At 46.6% G+C, this 19,198-nt stretch overlaps 1 protein-coding gene across 4 annotated transcripts in view; it reads left to right on the forward strand.

The window, feature by feature from the left end:
- LOC139346820 (A-type potassium channel modulatory protein DPP6-like) overlaps positions 1-19,198 on the forward strand; it is a 182,396-nt gene that overhangs the window by 40,282 nt on the left and 122,916 nt on the right. The window contains exon 1 of one of the 4 annotated variants that reach the window (XM_070986133.1): positions 8,363-8,677. The exons of 2 other annotated variants lie outside the window; for them this stretch is intronic. In XM_070986133.1, coding sequence (XP_070842234.1) covers positions 8,627-8,677 — 51 coding nt within the window. In that variant the 5' untranslated portion in view covers positions 8,363-8,626. Of the gene's footprint in view, positions 1-8,362; positions 8,678-18,675; positions 19,114-19,198 lie in introns of those variants that run through there. One more of the 4 variants, XM_070986128.1, reaches the window with a different exon arrangement.

The following is a 19,198-nucleotide window of genomic DNA, read 5'->3' on the forward strand; positions in this document are numbered from 1 at the left end:
TAAGGCGAGAGCACCGGCAGGGCTTCATATCTGCAAATGAAACGCTTGCTGCTGCTGCTGCTGCGCTGTGAAGGAAAACAGAGGGAGGGAAACCACAGTAACCTCTACAGGGACAAACTTTGTTAGGGCTTCACAAACAATAGCAAATAAGCATACGTCTTTATGGCCTGGTAGAGCCACAAATAGCTTGTCAGAAGTGTGAACAGAGCAGTTGCCCTTTATTGCTTTCAGTGGCGTTATGGTGCCTTTGAGTCCCTCTCCCGCGCCACAATAAACGAGGAGCTGCTTGCTAACTCAGACCACGTTTACCTTTGGGGCCTGTGTGACTGAAATGCCCCTTTCATCTAGGAGGGATATGTCTGTCTCAATATCCCCATGGTGCTTATGGCGCTGTGCACACAGAGGAGGAGGTGGAGCGCGAGAAGAGATAGAGGGGATGTGCTATTCTTTTGTCCACCATGGCGTATCCCCGTTTGTGTACCCTCTCTCAGCCCTCTTCTACTCTCCAGGGGAAGGTGTGGAGAATGCAATAAGGGCATGAGGAGCGGGGGGGGGGGGGGGGGGGGGGGGTATCTGGACCTGTCTACAAGGAAACAAGGGGATGGTTGACTGGCAGCGCCTCCAACACTCCTCTGCTACCTTCTGTTGAGCGTCGCCCTCCTCCCTCTTCTTCCACTTGTACCTGTCAGCGGTACAGTGGTTGAGATCTCCGCGGTTCGCCGCGCTATCCACCCGCTGCTCGCACAACATCTCTTTATCTCGCGCCCCAGTGGCCCTCAAGATCGAACAAGCACAGCGGAACCACGTTTGATATGCTTCGCCAGCGTGTTCTATATTCTCAAAGGCTCAACTCTGAAGTTTTGACATTGTTCAACTTGCGGGCGATTTTCTAAAACACACCTAATTGGTGGAGAAGTGGAACTGCTAACATTTTACAGGAGAAGACTGAAAAAAGGCAGCTGCTAGTGAAAGACTTTATGATTCAGGGGCCTTTTTGTCGTGACTTTGAAAAGCAGTGCCTTAATAAACATGCATTATTTCCAATGGCCAGCAGGGGGACTGGTTGCAAAAAGAAGTCCAATTGTGTGGAAGTCTATGAAAAGATGACCCGTCTTCTCACTGGATTTATTACCTCAGTAAACAGTTGAGGAGTTATTGGCCTGAATCTCTCATTTCAAGCCTACTTTTATACAGCATCATTTTGTAAATTATGTTCCCATTTAGAGCAAAACAGATGATTAAGCGCTTTCTCAGTCAGGTCACTTCTGGCTCCAAAAAAACCAAGATGGCAACGGCCAAATTCCCAGACTCGAGGCTTCAGAGCAGCAGTCCACAAACCAGTGGTTACGTCACGGTGGCTAAGTCCACTTCTTTTATCCAGTCTGTGGTGCAGACAGTAAGTTTCCCTGCAAGAGCCAAACGATGAGTCATCACATTGAGATTAATCTGTAGTTATATATCAGAACAAATCAGACTGTTGTGCCAGTCTCAGAGATTTAAAGAGCAATGCTTCTTTCAAATTAGAGGTTGGAGGGATGTTGTTCTTTGGTACGGGCGCAGAATAATAATCGAAATTCTTCCTGCTGCAGCCGCTTCGATAGATCATAATTCATCAAAACCACAATTCCAAAGATGCATTTGAGGCAAGTTGTTTGATTCGTCTCCTCCACGCCTGAAAAAGCTCTGCCCCTCTTATCGCTCAGTTTTGCTCTCCTGCACATTGTGAATGCAAAGAGTTATCATCTGTTATATTCTACAAGCAGGAAAACAACACCTGAAGTAGATGAGACTGATTGAGGAAAGCGGGGAAAAAAATCCATCATTACTCGAGTGTGTGAGGCGTCTGAGGAGGAATTTTCCTTTACTTATTTTTCATTTCCAGGGGTTGCGGCTCTCCATCCAGGATGGATAGTTATTGTGTTGCTGTTGGCCAAAAGATAGGCCTGAAAGCTTCTGAGGCTTTATGATGTAAGGTCGTGGTCACAGGGCGACAGAGGCAAAATTAAATTATAGCTGCAAGCGGCGAATGCAGCGGCCAGGCTGAAGTCTGCGAGTGAAGACGGAGGATTTTACGTTTGAGCAGAATTCGGAGTTAAATTTGAAACATTCAGTTTGTTCTTTGAGGATCTTAACAGACATGAAAGTTTTGAAATTTGGAGGGTTTCCATATGGCCGATAACTGTCCAGAAAACAGACGCCATCATTTTGTAGGTTGGGTTGGTTGGGTCGTTCTTCAGAGAACATTTGGTGCTTTTTTTTCTCACACGGAGTCACATCTTTCTAGTTTTTCTTTGTCATCTCAAACAGTTAAAAGGAAGATTTATCACAAAATTAAAACCGAGGAAGAGAAATATTTCTATTTGGCTTATTTTTAAAAAGCAGTTTCGTGCACGCCTCGTCTGCTCGACATCAGTGCAAAGTCCAAAATCCAAGATAAGTCGATGAAATCTGCCTCAGATCATCCAGCGCGAACACAAATTTCACACAAATTTAGAATATTTAAATTTTTCATGTGACAGACTTTCAAACTTTGATCAGATCTCAGTTAAAAACATATTCCAGGAATCAAATGTGAGAGTTAATTTTCTAGTTTTTAATCAATTTTGAACACGTGTAGCTTTCAGACTTCAAACAATTTCTACATCATTAATCAGAAGCTTTGATCAGAGGAGTTCAAATAAAACAAGCAGAGACGACAGAGCGAAAGTCTAATCAGCAGATGCGCCGCCATGTTGGTGAACATCAGCTGTTTCCTGCCAGAAGTGACCTCCTGAACTTCAGCTGAAGTCTTGAAACTCTCAACACTAAACAAACTGTCCAAACTTCACTTTTTTCCCTTTGCTCTTGTTTTTTTAATCCTCTTACAGTTGGGTGAAATCCATTTATCTGTCCCGCATGCAGCCGATCTGATGGTGAAGCAGAGCAGATGCAGTAAACCGCGTCAGCAGGTCGTGTCTGACCCCCCCCCCCCCCCCCCCCCCCCCGGTCCTGCTGCCATTTGCCTTGTGTCGCCGTATGACCAGCCTTTACGTTATTAACCGCAGTGCACGTGCTCCCACGTCTGTCACCATATCGGCCTCTCCTACCTGCACAACCTGATTGGCTGAGCCTGTCATCAATCACAGGCTGCTGAATTGGCCTGCCGTTCAGATCAATGGTGGGACCGAGCAGCGGCTCCGACCTTGGACTCGACCCCCCCCCATCCAAACCAAACCCCACAGAGGCTGGAAGCAGAATTAAATTCCAAAACTAATAGATGAGTATTTACAAGTGCCGTAAAGTCCTCGACCTAAAGCATTTACTCTCTGCCCATCCCTGTCTCTCTTCAGCATGCCATGAAATTAACTATATGCCAGTGAAGTGGGCTTTTATCGCTCCAATTTCACTTCTGACAAGCTGAGGCTAATGGAGGAGGTGCCTTGGATTAATGTCTCAGGGTTTTGGTTAAAGCGCCCTCTCGTCTGAGCGAGTGGTCGACTTGTTTGTTGGTGTCGGTGAATTGCTTTGCCCTTTTGCATTGGGCAGAAGTCAGCTCAAAAGTCAGTTAGTCAAAAGGAGCGTTGTCCTCGTCCGTCCCGTCCGAGGCGGATTGTTTGGCTGAGTGCAGGATCGAGCTCGTCCTCTCTGCACGCTTCTCATGAAATCAACATTTTGTCGCCGCTGACCTTTCTGCTGCCGTTAAACAGGAGCCAAATCTCACAGTGAGCGTTTACTGTACTTTGACAAATTGAGGTCTGGTGGTGAAGATGTTGTCTTCACGGGGAGAAATTGGAGATAGATTGTAGATTTCTGTGGTTAAAACGCTTTTTGTCTGATCACATTGTCCGCCGCTGACATAATGGAGATGCATTTCTGAAGCTACACCAAGCTGTTTCGCCTTCTCACCACACTTATAATCTCTCATCTGATTCTTAGTTCATATTTCAGAAATTTTCATTAGTTTTTTTCTGGCTCTGCATAGTTTTTAATTTAAATATTGGTATTGATTGGCATTTAAAAGCCCATACTGTTCAAACCCCATAGAGACAGAACGTCCAACCCAGCTGGAAATGTCAACCTTTACCTCTGTTATTACACTTTGTTCTCTGGGTCGCCGTTTCTTTCTTTGCATTTATGGGTATTTAAATTGTGAGTTTGAAAAATGAAGTAAAATTAAGGGAAAACAAAACAAATATACCAACATCCAGCTGAAAAATGGACTTTAAAAGCACAATTTATAATGTTTAACCATATAGATGATTATTTATTAATTTGTCAGAGGCATATTTTGAGCTGTGCAACAACACATGAATCAGTTTAAATCTCCTTTTCAGTGAATAACAGGTCCAGCAGCTCTGTGATGCCACATTACACACAGCAGCGCTCTGAGCTAAGTGCTAACATCAGTGCGCTAACATACCAACGGCTAATTAGCAGTAAACACAAAGTAGAGCTGAGGCTGATGGGAACGTCATTAGATCTGAGGTGTTTGGGTCATAAATGGAGGCAGTACGAACTAACATTTTGGCCTGATTGTGGCACTAGATGCAAAATTAAGAGATCTCCAAAATTACAATTCAGCTGAGGGGAAAATGAAAGTCTGTGCGCAGACGACGAGAGACGTGGAGACATTTCTGTCCAGACCTCACAGTGGCGCTTCATCCTCTGGGAACCACAAACCATTATTTGTGTTTTCTTCCCATTATTTTTCTCTTCCTTGGTTTTAAACTGTTAAAACCAAGACTGATGGCCGTCAGAGTTTCACGGTAATCGAGGACAGAGTCCCGTTTTTTCTGGCAGAGCTTTTATTGTTCAGAGCTTTCATCCGCCGCGAGGCTGTTGCTCTCCAGCCGTGATTGATTGAAGTGCTCCATGACGCTATTTTAAAGCTCGGCACGGCGGAAAATGTAGGTTGAGCGCCGACGTTTTGCGTTGTTACTCTGTGTTTAGGGATTTTGGTCTCTTTCTGAAGTGTCAGTCATTGTCCTCCATGTATTACAAATGAGACATTTCCTGGAGCGTTCCACTTCGTCTCCTCTTTAGAGTGTACTTACTGACTCTGTTCTCCTCTAAACCGCCTCTATAGTAATTGAGATGAGCCACAAGAGAGAAGAAACTTGGAGCCAAGTCAAAACTTTCATCTTTTATTCACAAGCCGTGGCATGAATGCCATCGCAGACTTACCTCACCGCCCCAAAACCTCCCCAAAGATTGTTCTTCTCATTGTGCTTTACCATATATCTACATATGGACCCGGCATTATATTCCGATAGTCCTATTAATAACAATTCAAATAAAATATAACAGCAGTGACTCACTCAGACGCAGGTTTTTATTATGAGCAATGGGGCAATTTGGCGCGGAGGCATGCGGGTGTTCAAAGAAGGCCCATCACTTATCTAAATAGCACCGAGTCGTACGCTGAATGTCAAGTTATTAACCACGGCTGTAATACAAATTCAATTCAGATTGAATTAGCAAAATGCTCAACTGTTTGCTAATCAAAACAATGGAAAGCCATCCCGAGATGGATTGGTGCGACGTTGCGGTCATTTTTCACTGGGATGGCTTCGAGCAGTATGTTTTGCTTCCTGTTTTTCACCAAATGATGCTTGGATTAGATTTGCCAGTTGAGTGTTTTTTCCCTGCTGAATAAAAAAAAGCTTCCACAGCAGCATGTTTTTATTTTATCTCCCAGATTTTTTACCCTTGAAAGTCCGATTTCGATTTTTCTTCCCGGCTGCCTCTCTTCCTGTCTTACCTGGCTGGCTCTGGATCCATCCAGCTCCATCCTCGTAGACAATATGTTGGAATTGCCTTCAGTGCTTCTTCAGACCTCGGGGACTTTTTTCATTTTGTCTCCTCGCTCCGTTCTTGTGATCTGGGGGAATTGAAAAGTCAGTGCTCAATAATGGAATAAATGGGTTTTACGGGTTGAGGTGGAGAACCGTGTCCTTATCCAGACATTAGTTAACAGCCCAGACACAATATCAGGCTTGTGTTTGATACTCTGTCAACCATAAATGCTCCACCAATTGCAGATTTGTCACTCCAGTGGCTATTATCTTTAATATTTGATGCCTTTTGGTGTTCTCAACTTTGCTGTGTGTATTTTCTACACTGACACAAAAAACTCTCCTAGCTTGTTTTATCGCTTATACGTTGAAATAAGCAAATATAAAATATGTTCTTCAAATACACAAAGGATGAAGGTTTTATGTTTTATGACTGGCAGCTGATATGTGTCAGTTGTTTATTCGTCGGCATAATTCGACACACAAACACGTAATCCAACCAGGAAATCAATCCAGCAAGTTAACTTCATTACTTCCACGATGGCAACTCATCACATGGTCTGTGGAGTCTTTAAACCATAAAATAAAAGCAGTTTAAGGGAGGATTGTGTGCTGGGTGAATGCCTTCTGCTCTGGCGCCGTGTGGATTGAAACATCTGATGTCAAGGTGAAAAACGCTCCGGCAGCACCAGAGCCAGGTCTCCACACGGACCAGATGGACCTGCTGAGCTTCTACGACGTGATTTCCTGAAATCTGTCTCTGATATTGATGATTTTGCTATAGGTTTTATACCTGCAGTATACAAGCTTTTATTGGCGGCTTTTCTATCCAATTCCCCGAGTTTTATGATGATGGGATGATATTTTACTTATATGCCTCCCTGTTCTCCTGCGCTTATGGTGCTGCTTTTGATGTCACTGCACACTGAAAACCTCTTCCAGTTCCTTAATTAGTTACACATTAAAAGCCCCGCAGCCATTCAGGGTACGCTGCCTCCTCCATTTTCTCTTCCGTTCTGGACTTTTATTGTGAAATATCTGTATGAGGTGTTCAATAACAAGAAATACAATGCTGAATGATCTTAGGGAATTAATTAGTGTGCAAGAACAGTATTTCTGGGCAAAAATTTTCATAACTGCAATTGTCATAATACTCTTTGCTTGAAATGCAACTCCGTCACCTAGAAATTACGTTTATGTGATACCAAAATGTTTTCCGAATTGATCCTTTTAAGCATACTGAGGCCTTTTATTTGCTTTCATTTGATAGCAGATTTGATTTAAGATTAGTTCCTGGATTATTTTTGTCGTGCCACACTGCGGCTACCTGACCTGCTTGTCAGGGAGGTCATGTGACTTGCAGTTCTGTCAGCCTCGCTGTGGCGCTCATCAGCAGCAGCCGCCTTGTTGTCCCCGCTCCTACTAAATCAAGCCGACCCTGAGAGTTTGCAGAGTTGGACCAATATTGACCAAGCAAATTAAACTTGATGGAAAACCTCCAGAAGTTTCTTATCACAAACTTCGTGTTGCCCTGCGTTAAGCCGTTCAGTCTTTTTCAATCGCGGCCGACTCTTCCGGTCCTTCGCTGCTTCTCATTGACTCGCCGCTGGCCCGGCTCACGTTGGGCTGGTGTCAAACCAGTCGTTCCATCTCGGCACTTTGGCTCTGACCACGCTGTAGCTATAAATGCGACATAAATTTGGATTGGTCCCCGGGCACAGCGAGGGACCAATCTTCCGGAGAGGTGGGGGGTAATTTACAGGGTGCGATTTGTGCCACGAATATATCACTGCTGCTTTATTACAGCCCATCAGAGGGGCTGATTAAATTGATCTGCAGATTGGTGGACACCTCATTCACACAGCGACCTGCGAAAACACAAACTCTTGTAGAAGTTGCATGGCAGACGTGCTCAGTATCCAGTAACCTGAGTCATTCTAACGTCGTATGACAACTTCTGGACGTTGCTTCTGTTAGTTGCATCTTATCAGTTCAGACGTTTCTGTTTTCCGTCTGTTCTTCTGTTTCCCTCGCCCTCCCCTCCTCTGTGTCTCCATCTCTTTGCCCACCTGCCAACTCTAAGCAGACACACACACACACACACACACACACACACACACACACACACACACACCTTTTCCTCACTAAAGCTGCGATGGAGATGTAAAGAACGCTGTTTGGCAGCGTTTGCTGGCAGATGCCTCTCCCATGGCCAGCCCGACAGATTACGTTTAAACCTCCCAATTTAGTTCAGGTGCTGAACCCGCCAAAAAAACAGCCAGCCTCTTGTGAGGAAGAGCTTAGCAGGGAGGGAGAAAGGTACGGATAAGACTGAGAGTGAATCGGGGGAGGAGAGAATAGCCAAACACACAGACGGTCTGCAGCTACTACAAGTGGGAGTTCGAGGAGACGACTTGTCTTGGAGAGACAAAGACTGATAAACCCTGTGAGGGAGCGGAGTCAATGAGAAAGATCGAGAGGCTGCGAAAAGTCAAAGAGGGATAGGCAGAGCGCCGTGGAGGAAAGAGGGGAGCGGGGGGGGAGAGACGGCAGGAGCGACTAAAGCCAGGGGAGCACACATTTCCAAAGAGCCCATCCCGACGAATGGATCACGGCGCATCAGAGCGAATCCTTGTCACTATGTGATTGATTGGCTAGCGTGGAAGTGTGCTTGGAGTGTGCCGCTCAGCTGACCGGGGGGGGGTCTCGGGCTCGAGGAAAGAGTGCTCCACTAATCCTCCCACTTCAGGTGAAGCCTCCCACTCGCTCGGGCACTTGTCCAGAGGACTTTTCTGTATTGAGGAAAAGGAGAGAAGAAGAGTGTTGGAGGAGCTTTTGCTGTCACTTCAGCCATGTCAATGCTAATTGCCACCCAGCAGATCGATACCACCACCTCCAAAATGGTAAGGCTGAAGATGCATGCTGTTGAGCCGCTGACTGCAGCAGCTGAGCGTTAGTGAGCCCTGTCTTCTGTATCAGCGTCATGTGGTTTACATGATGCTAATTCACTCTACAGAGACGTGTATTCCCGCTCTTTTGTCAGATCGTTGCTGAATTGTGGCCAGGTTTGTCTGACTTCTCTCGCTCTGATTGGGGTATTAATTGCAGTCTAAGTGTGCGTCTGCACCGTCCTGTCAGCAGACAGCCGGGTCAGGCTGCTGGACTGTGAGTGTTATATTACCCGGGTGCAGTGACAGGAGGGCTGCCGGGGCTCTCCTTCATAACTCACTCACCGCCTCTCAAGGCTGCTGGGCTAAGGCTGGACGCTAAATCAGACTCGCCACCTGTCTCATTAAATCTGCTCGTCTTTTTGTCCACTTTGCTTGCTCGTTCGGCTCCCTCATTTGAACCCTCGGAAACCCATCAAAGTTGTGTCCCATCAGCGGGTCTGATAGAACGTGGCTCAGCCCAGAAGCGACTCTTTTAGTGCTCGTGCCGCTTGTTTGGGGATGAAATGTAGGCTGCTGCAACAAACTTGACAGGCGGCCTTGGCTGCAGTGGATTTTTTGGGGGGGAGTTTCAGTTTACTTGGAAGATGTATGACAAAAATGAGAAGCTTTGCACTCAAATGCTCAGTTCACTTGAGGCCAACAGTTCAGCCTGTAACAACTAAATGCCTTCAGGAACTGTATTTCAAAGTGCGACTCCACTGCAATTAAGGCAGCACAGAGAAGAGTGAATAAGGTTTAAGGCGAAGCAGCTGTAGTAACGTTAGGGGTTAGGGTTAGGTGGCCCTGTTGCCCCTTGGGCCATTTGGGAACTAGTGAAAGCTGCAAATACTCAGCATGTGGCTTTGATAAGAAAAAGTTAAAGCTAGAGTTTTTATTGGTAAGTCATGATTATGTGGTGGTGTAAGTTAAACACACCTCTGTGAAGCGTTTGTGGACTTTTCTGTCAATTTTCTGCCTGTAGAAACGTTGATCTTCCTCTCATGACTCACCCCGGCTCTTTAGCAAAGGAGCCTGCACACTGGACTCAACACATTTCCCATCATATCTGTATTTTATAGAAATCAATCATGAGCTTCTTCGCATCTGTTGCCTTTTCCCTCTCATGTGAGGGCTGATTCGGATGAAAAGCAAGCTCTGACACAACCCTCCAACCCCACATTTCCTCCTGAGAGCAACATGTAGAAAGTTTGAAAACTTCAGCTTTCCAACAGAAAACCGTCTCCATGTTTGTTTCTCTGCTTACTGTTAATTTTAACAGCAGCTGATCATGGAAATATTTAGCATCAGCGACAGTCGGCCATCGCTGAATTCGTCTGTTTCCATAAGCACAACATGTGCACATCTGTGTTTAAATGTACTGAATCAGTGCCACTTATGAGGCGTCCCTGATAGCTGCAGTTAAATTAGCCTCAGCTGCAGCTGTCCTTAAAATGCTAACCTCTGACATCTGATAGCTCATAGATCAGCAGCTGATTCGCTTCTTCTTCATTTGAACTTCGACTTATATTTATGTTAAGTTGGAAAATTTCAGCCTTGAAGCTTCATGCTGCTTCATGTCTTGACAGGTCCCGTCCCCTCTCGGTGTCCTCTTTCACTTTAAATCACTCCCCCATTAAGTAGCCGCCGCCAGTGCAGTTTAACCGTGATGTACTGGATCCAGCGTTGGGTCCCTCGTGTCCCGGAGCCCTTCGATACCTGCAGATCAAATGATTTGCAGCCCCGTGGCAGCACCCGGGCCCGTCTGAGGGTTTTGATGCCAGATTTAATACAAAGCCCCCCCCCATTTCCCTTCGAACCTCCCCAGGCTGACGGCGCACATCACCACTCTCTGTTAAGATGTCTCATTTCCCAGCTAATGTGTCTAATTCCAATCTGTTACATTAAAATGGTTTCCCCGCTCATGAACTATTATCCCTGATGGAAATTCCTCACTTTAAACGCCAGAGATGCTTGACTGGCTGAGTCAGGGAGGGGGGTGAGTGTGCAGCAGAGTGGAGGAGTGTGTTTTAATGGCATTTTGATACAAATGTTAGCAGAAAAAACACTTGAATTTTTCTACCCGGGCTTCATCCAGCGCGTAGAAATATTTGTGCGGCATGCAGCAGATTAGTTCTGTAAAAACGGGGGATAAGTTACGAAAGAAATAAAGGTGAGATTTAATATTGATTCTTCTTGAAATGACAGATGATTGACTGCAACGCGACAAAGGCTGAAATATGAATAAGTGATTTTCTCTGGCGCTGCTCCTCTGTGGCATTTAAGGCCTACTTCTCTTCAGATAAATCAATAATTACTTAAAATCCACATTTTTTTTGGTCATTCACACAACCTCTTCTCTTTCCGAACCAGGATACCCAACGAGATGGAGCTCGGTTGAGAGATGACTGATGTGGAATTGAACGTATGGATTTTTTTCTTTGCTAAGTGAAGCCCTGGCTGACGCCTGCTGGCCGCTTCGCTTGGCCTCCAGTCAAAATTGTGACTGGAATCCTCGAATAAAACAAATTAAAAAGCCATCAGATAAAGACGGCAGCTTCTTGTAGTTACAACAAAGCTTTTCCACAGTCATAGATTTAAGGTGTGTGTGTGTGTGTGCGTGTGTGTGTGTCCAGCTCAAATGGCAGCCGGCCAGCTGCGACAAATGTATCTGAACTTTTCATCCTTTCCGCCTCGGCTTTCCCTTCTAACACTTTAGTTTTTTTTTACTTTACATTTCCTCTCCTCTCTGCTCTTTTCTGTTTTTTTTTCTCTTTTTCCACCCTGGTCTCGCCTTCTGTAAACCTCTCACAGTTATAATTCGAGGACATCTGGAGGTACAAACAAACAGCGGGCTCGGCGTGTGTGTTGTGCTGCAGTGCTCGCAGCAGAACAACAACCAGAAAAATGATAGAGTAATAATAAGCCAGCGAGCTGCAGCCACACGCCTGAATTTTATTCCTCTGTAATGGTTTTCACCTGATAACTCTTCCAGTAAAGTGAAGGTACGATATTAAAACCTCTTAATAAGCAGCGGCCCACCGGTGGACTCAGCCAAACATGAGTCAAACCCACAGAAATACAGTCTAAATAGTGGAGATCCCAGAGATTAGCAAGTATTTCAGACTGACTTTTGGGGTACAAGTGCATAAAAATGTGTCTTGGAGTTGCAAACTTGATCTCAGAGTAAACTTTATATGGCTTCAATGAGGAGTTACAGCCGTGATGAGGAGCGAACTGACATGATTATAACAAGCTTCAAGCTACTTTAGTGCAAACAAACTTGGAAAATGGCAGAAACAGAGACGAGCTCTTCTCATTTCTCTGTTTTGAGCCTCCTGGTTTCCTCCGTCCTCCTGCCTGTGTCCCGTAAATCCATCTCGGTGCGCCATCTTGACGGATGTCTCAATTCCAAAAATGTGTCTTGAGGAGAGACGACGTTTGTGAGCGAGGATGCACAGGTGTGTGTGTGTGTGTGTGTGTGTGTGTGTGTGTGTGTGTGTGTGTGTGTGTGTGTGTGTGTGTGTGTGTGTGTGTGTGTGTGTGTGTGTGTGTGTGTGTGTGTGTGTGTGTGTGTGTGTGTGTGTGTGTGTGTGTGTGTGTCAGGGAAGGCACATCTGTACCACCTCGAACCCAAATCTTAGTGCTTCTTTTTGTATTCAGATGATCAGATGCGCCACCAAACTTTCACCGTTTGTGTCGCGCCTCGTGAGGCTGTTCCTTAACGACGGATGATTTAACTTCTGTTTTCATTACTTATGTTCAGGCTGCGACCAATTCAGCTGCTGCAGTCCTGACGTGATGTTTGCAAGTGCAAACAGCTGCTAGCGTCAAACTATTTATTAGATCAACAAGAACGTTCCCCTGCATTCAGCGCTAATTGGCTGTAATTCATGTTGTCATATATCAAACGCTCACAAATGATCACACTGAGGGCAGAAAAAAGAGGCAGACAGACAGAAAGGAAGAAAGAGAGAAAATATACATTCACACCATTAAACGTTAGAAGAAGGAAGTCGTCCGTACGCTCCTGTCACATTGTGCCGCGTCGTGAATTGAATTGAAAGTAAATACGTAAGTTGTCAGGAGCACAGTTCTGCTCATCATGAAATGCAGCTGTGGGCTGTAACAACACAACAGACAGGCGATGAAGCTGCGCCTCGCGTCACGTTTAATTGGCGTCGCTTTAAAATGACAGATCGGAAGCGAGGACGTCTCAATGCCCGCCTCCCTGACTCCTCTGTCCTCAGGTGCCACTAGCATCAGCATGCTAACGCGCTCGCGATGACGGCGCATGCTGACCAAGTTTTTTGACCTGACAAACCCTCCAATTGTTGTTGAGTCATTTCACTCAAAACCACAAATGTCAACCTCAGCGCTGGAAGAAAAGTCATCAGGGCGTCGTTTGGGAACAAGACGTGAACAAAATGTCATGGCGGCCCTTTCAGTAATTGTTGAGATGGTTCAGTCTGGACCGACATCGGCATCCTTAGCGCTGCGGACAATGCGTCTTTGGTTTGACACACCGATGGTGCAGCATCAGGAGCAGTTTTGGGGTTCAGTATCTTGCCCAAGGAGTGCTGAGGCCGGGGGATCGAACCACCGACCTCCTGATTGGCCACCGACCTCCTGACCGCTCTGCCTCCTGAGCTACAGCCGCCCCACACAGAGTGATACCATGTGGAAAAAGATGATTTCACACCCCGAAAGGGAAACAAAGACAGATAACTGGACGCTTTAGGAGACATTTTTTTTGATAGTTACTGTTTAGGATAAATAGTGTGATTCGTGGAATTCCTGGAAAAAGCAGCCGTAGATTCAACACATTCAACATTTATCAGCCTCCCGCAGCAGCGAGTCCTTCTCAGCTCAGGATTTCTCATGCCTTTTTTTCACTCCCCCCCCCCCCCCCCCCCCCCCCCCCCCCGACTGGATTTGTTGGGTTATTTCTGAGCCTCCAGAATGACAAATCAGCTCTTTCTACTTGGACCACCACCTCCACCATATGTGAAATAATTCTGCTGGAAACAGGGTCCAAGTCAACAGAGAAGCGTGATAACCGAAATGCATTTCTTCTTCTTCTCCCCTCCCAGCCTGCATCTGCAAATTACCTTCGCGCCTCTCACACTTGATACGTGCTCGACGTTTCAGCCGCCGCTATGGCCCACGCCCGCTCACGACGCCGAGCTCTCCGCTCTTTCCCCCCTTCAGCCCTCCTCCCCTGCTCGCTCTGTCCCTCTAAATTTCCCGGGGACTTTATCTCACCCATTTCAAATAGGATTGGGACTCAATTTGCCATGCTTCATGTCACTTTGCTGCGGAACTCCAGGCTCGATATAGACGCGCCGTAAAGCCGCAGAATGGGCAAAATGTGATTCGTCAAAACTTCTCCCTCCCACCGGCTATTTGTCATTTCCCAGATTTGTTTCTCCTCCGTAACGCGCTGATTCGTGGTGAGCGATCGGCGGCGCGGCATTGGGCAGATGGAGGTGTCGATCAAAAAAAAAAAGAAAAGAAAGAAAGACAGGTGACGTCGTCGGATTGGCGTTGAGGCGAGGAGGTCATTTCGTGGCGGCAAGTGACAGCGGCTATTAATTTGGCCGTTTAATTTTAAGTCCGACAGCGTCAGGCTCCAGCACCTTCAATCTCCCCCTGCCATTCAAAACAAGCCTGCAGCCAGCGTCCGCAAACACACACACACACACACACACACACACACACACACACACACACACACACACACACACACACACAGAAGAAGCAAAAAGGCTTTTAATCTGAAGCTGAAGCTCGGCCTGAGAATGCAAACACTCCGGAAGAAGCCTCTGAACCAATCAGGCTTATTTTCCAGCAGGTTTCAAGCTGCCGCTGTGATGTCTCGCCGATGCTTTGGGACAGATGTAGGGGTGTGTAAAACGACTGCAGCTGCAAATTGGGTTCTCTCGTCATAAAGTAGAGCTCCAACAGACCCAAATATGTGGAGTAATGGCCAGATTGATCGCCCCTCTGCGAAGCTCCGGATTGAAGGTGGAGGTTTATGACAGTATTCTCAGCGAGAAATGGACTGCAACAGAGAAATGTGACACCGCAGTATAAATTCATGAGTTTTCCTCCCTCGTCTGAACCCGCGCTCCCGCTGCGAACACCAGCTCCCATCACAGCTTCGGCGGTGGCGGCGGGGGCAGGGGGTGGGGGGTGGGGGGGTGTCGTCAAGGTCAAACTTGTCTTTTACCTCACACGTGAAAGACGAGAGGCAGACGAGAGAAACTTCTCTGTGCGTTGAGCAGGTGGGTTGATTACTCGCTCGCGTGCAGCACCGCGTGACTTCCCTTCATTGACTTCCCTTCTTATTTTCGTTCACGTTATCTTTTCATCTCAGCTACTTTTCGAGTCCTTGCACAATTCCCCATCGATGGCAGCCATGTTTTTTGAAGTAGCGAGACGCTGTTTCTGGAGAAATCATTTGAAAGTCTCATTTTCAACGCTGAGAGCGACACAACTGGAGTTCCATTGACCTCCATTGTGTCGAGGTGGAGGCAGAAATCATAACGACCTGAAGTCAAATCTGTTCAGTTTAGTTCAAATCAGTGTTGTTTCTGTCACAACAAAAGTATCTCATGACACTTTTCAGCATCTTATGTCAAAATACACTAATGTCCTTTACGTCTGAGCCAGTATTATGTATCCACTGTGACACTGAGCCGTTCTTCACAAGGCAATATTCTTCTGTCTCTGCTTTTTGTTCTTGCTCTTGTAACAGGTGAATTTCCCTGGCATGGGATCATTATCTTATCTCTTCATATAGAGCAGGTCTGCACTGTTCTCTTTAATTTACAGACACCCAGCAGTGAGCGAGCGCTCTGCGATGGCGGTGGGGAAAATGGCCCTTTTCTATCTGCGTGGTAGCCAAACACTTTAAACTCTACGCAGCTGCGAGCTCCCAAAATTCCCAAAAGATCGCAGGTATGAGCGTGACATTAGAGGAAATGCCTTTTGAATTAGGCACAGGATATTAGATAATATTCCCGTTTGATGGGATGTGCAGCCATATTTTAAATATACAGCCTGAAAGAGAGAGAAAGCAGATGCACAGCAGAGTCTGACAGCGTGGAATAAGATGACTTACAGCCACGTAATAAAAGAGGGAGACGTGTTTTATTTGTTTTATTTTGGGTGAAATGACCCTTTAAATCTTGATCTTCTTAAATCTGTTTTTTTTCTCTCACACCAAAGCTATTGATCCTCTTGTTTAATTCACATTACTTAAAGCTTGTCAGGATGATTGACCGCCTCCCTCCGGCAGCATTAATTGCCGTCTGGCAGTGGAAATACGGCGGACCCTGACCCGACAGACTCCCCCCGCCACCTCGCTGTGGCAGCTTCTCCACGCCGCCCTCACTTTACGATGGAGGGAAGGATTTAGAGACTGCGGCCCTTCGAGGTAGTTCCAGTCCAGGGAGAGACGAGCAGCTCTCGCACGGTGCCGTGAAATGAGAAGCTATCCATCATAAGTGGTGGTGGGATGATGGGTGGAGGCGCCGGGGGAGGCGGCGTCGTGGCCATGCATCCAGTTTTTGAGTGAATTTTGCAGCACGGATGTTTTTGGTGAAGCAGCACACTGAGCTTTTCATTCAGGAGTAAATGCACATAAATGACGCCACGTGTAGCCACTAGATGGCAGTGTTTGGTTTGTGATGTTCCTGAGTAAACTGTGAGAGTGTCAGAGATGCTGTTCTTGTCTTTGTTTTGCTTTTACCTTTAATTGCTTTTTTTATGAGTTATTAGGGCACAAAAATGGAAGTTAAGCAGAAATAAATTTCCCATTAGCGGCTTCCAGGAATCCCTCACAGCGACCCACCGGGGAAAGCTGCCTTCACGCATGATTACATGACAACTCAATGAGAAGAGTGGGCCAAATAAAGTGCAGCTGAAGCCGCTCTAAACCCTCCCTGGCTCTGCTTTGTGTGCACGCTGATTGCTTTGAGTGTGCCGACTTGTCTTGCTTCCTTCGTCCTCTGGATGTTTGTGATGTCTGCTGATATCAGCCGATCCCTACCCGCAAACAGAGGACTGTGGCTGGGATTAAAGCACACAGCTCTGCCCTCTGCTGCCCGGCTGCAGGGCTGATCTGCTCAGGCGTCACAGAGCACACGGCCTGCTGCATCGAGCTCCTCATGGGGAGGCCTGACAAATAATCCTGTTAATTCTTTTTTATGATCTCAGCCAAGATGATGGAGGTAATCTAATAAGGTGATCTGGCCGGAGGGCCAAGCCAGACCACACTGCAGGTCCAGGAGGGCGTTACCGTTCATTTTTACTGTATTAATAATCAGTTTGCAGACATATTCAGTCCACCTTAAAATGCACTGCATCCGTACCCTGAGGATTTCCTGCAGTTTGGCAAATGGTGCTACCCAGCCTCTTCTTCTTCGTAATCACATCAGTGCCTGAAAATTGAATTGCATTTCTGGGTCCTGTGCCAGAGTCTGAGATGGATTTGATGTGCAGAAACACATGGCAGCATTTTTCCCCCCTTTTAGGAAACCTCTCTTGGAAATTGGTGGTGAAATATTTTGCCAGAACCGCGTCGGAGCTGGAGTCCGCGCGATGCACGCGTGCAGCCGAGTAATCGAGTCACACAGCGTGTTTTTAATCTTTTCAGGAAGTGCTCTTAATTGAAAGGTAAATGTGGACGGTGGTGAGTTTGGCTGCAGGTAGACTGTGAGCATACTGCAGGAGGACGTCTGCGCTTCCAGAGTACGTGTGCTTCTTCCTGGAGCTCGTCTCCATCAGGCTGAAATCCCAGCATGCTCGGCTTGTTAGGCAGGCGGAGGGAGGTGTTCTGCATCCTGTGAGGCCAAAGGAAATCAAATCAGATGACAGATTCTGGGTCTGCTGTGAATAAAATGGCTCTTCCTGTGCTGGGACTGCAAATAAAGCTGCATGATGTGGGAGCGGCAGCTTTTATTGTTTTTTAATGTTCCCTCTCTTATATGTAAAAGAGTGTTATCTTCTCTGGCTTTCTGTGTCTGAACTCTGTTTCCTGCTTCCAAACCTGCTTTTAATGTCACACAAATCTTTGTCATTGCTCATTTCCACATGCAGAGATGAAAAAATGAGTTGATCAATCGATTGGTTCATTGGCAGATAAATAAGCTGCAACTATTCTGATAGTCCAGTGATCATGTTAGTCTTTTTCTAAGCAAAAATGTTAAATATTGAGTGGTTTAAGCTTCTCAGACGTCAGGATGTGAAGCTTTTCTTCATCATGTGACGGTAAACTGAGTATTTTTTAGTTTTAGACTTTTTTTCACTCTTAAACAAAATTTTAAGGTGGTAGCAATACTTTTCTATCTTTATTTTAATGCACATCAGTTTATTTTAACCCATTTAAGCCCTGACTGTATGAGATATTATCTGTTGTCTGCCTTGTGAATTCCCACCACTCGGCTGCTGTATTAGTGGAATTGGGTTTAAACAGGAAACAAATGAGTGTCATTTGTCAGCTGTCACATGAAAACCCGCAGAAAGAATAAGGCCGTAATCTCACTGAGTGATGTCAGGCAGATTCATCTTGTTGTCAGAGCGCGCGTCCCTGAAAATGTGCCACGTCTGTCAACTTTCCCCGCGCGTTCCTCCACGTGGGGGCACTCTTGCTCTCCGCGCGGCGCCCCCACAGACTCAAATGGAGGCGAGGATAAACTAATAGCTCCATCTGCAAAGTCATGATAAGTTTTCCACCGCGAGCCTCAGAGATCTGATCTGTTAACGTGGCGCCGTGTCGTTCGCGGCTGCTTGGTCTCTCGCGCGCAGCTGGACGGCAAAGAGCAAAGAGTCCCTGAACGCTCCTCAGCGGTCACTTTCTCCTCCACCGCGAGGGAGGCGAGGAGGGAGACGGGATATCACCGGTGCTGCTTCCTCCCGTCTTTCGGGGCCGGATCATGAGTGTGTGATTCCGTCTCCGCTCACCCCCGCTCGGCTGTCTTCGCATCAGTCTCCCTGCGAGTTGGGAAAGTGTGGAAACTGCGTCGCTGCAGCAGCGGTGAGCCTGAAAGTACGTGATGTGAATCCCGAACGCGGCTTTTTCTGTTCTTTCAGCTGAACTGGAGCATCGTCTGATCGAGTTACATCAGCCGTTACTCACTGACCTCCTGTAACTTGGACTTTTTTTTTTTTTTTTGCATGTATTGATTGACAGCAGAGAAGTTATTCTTTCATCTTTTTTTGGAGAAGTGGTCGAAATGGCGTCGCTGTATCAGAGATTCACCGGCAAGATCAACACAAACAGTTCGTTCCCCAACCCTCCAGAGGCGAGCCATCTCCTCGGGCAAGGAGCCGAGGGGGAGAGGGCGGCGGAGAGCCAGCGACCCCGGCTTCAGGATCCGCACAGCCGCCGCCGCGAGGACGAGGATGTAAGAAACTTCTCTTGTCCGCTCACACGTCAGCTGTGACGCCTTTCACAGACTCTCAGGTGGCAAAATGTGTTCGTGTCCGCCT

Source organism: Chaetodon trifascialis, chromosome 18, assembly GCF_039877785.1.
Source record: "Chaetodon trifascialis isolate fChaTrf1 chromosome 18, fChaTrf1.hap1, whole genome shotgun sequence".
NCBI lineage: Eukaryota > Metazoa > Chordata > Actinopteri > Chaetodontiformes > Chaetodontidae > Chaetodon > Chaetodon trifascialis.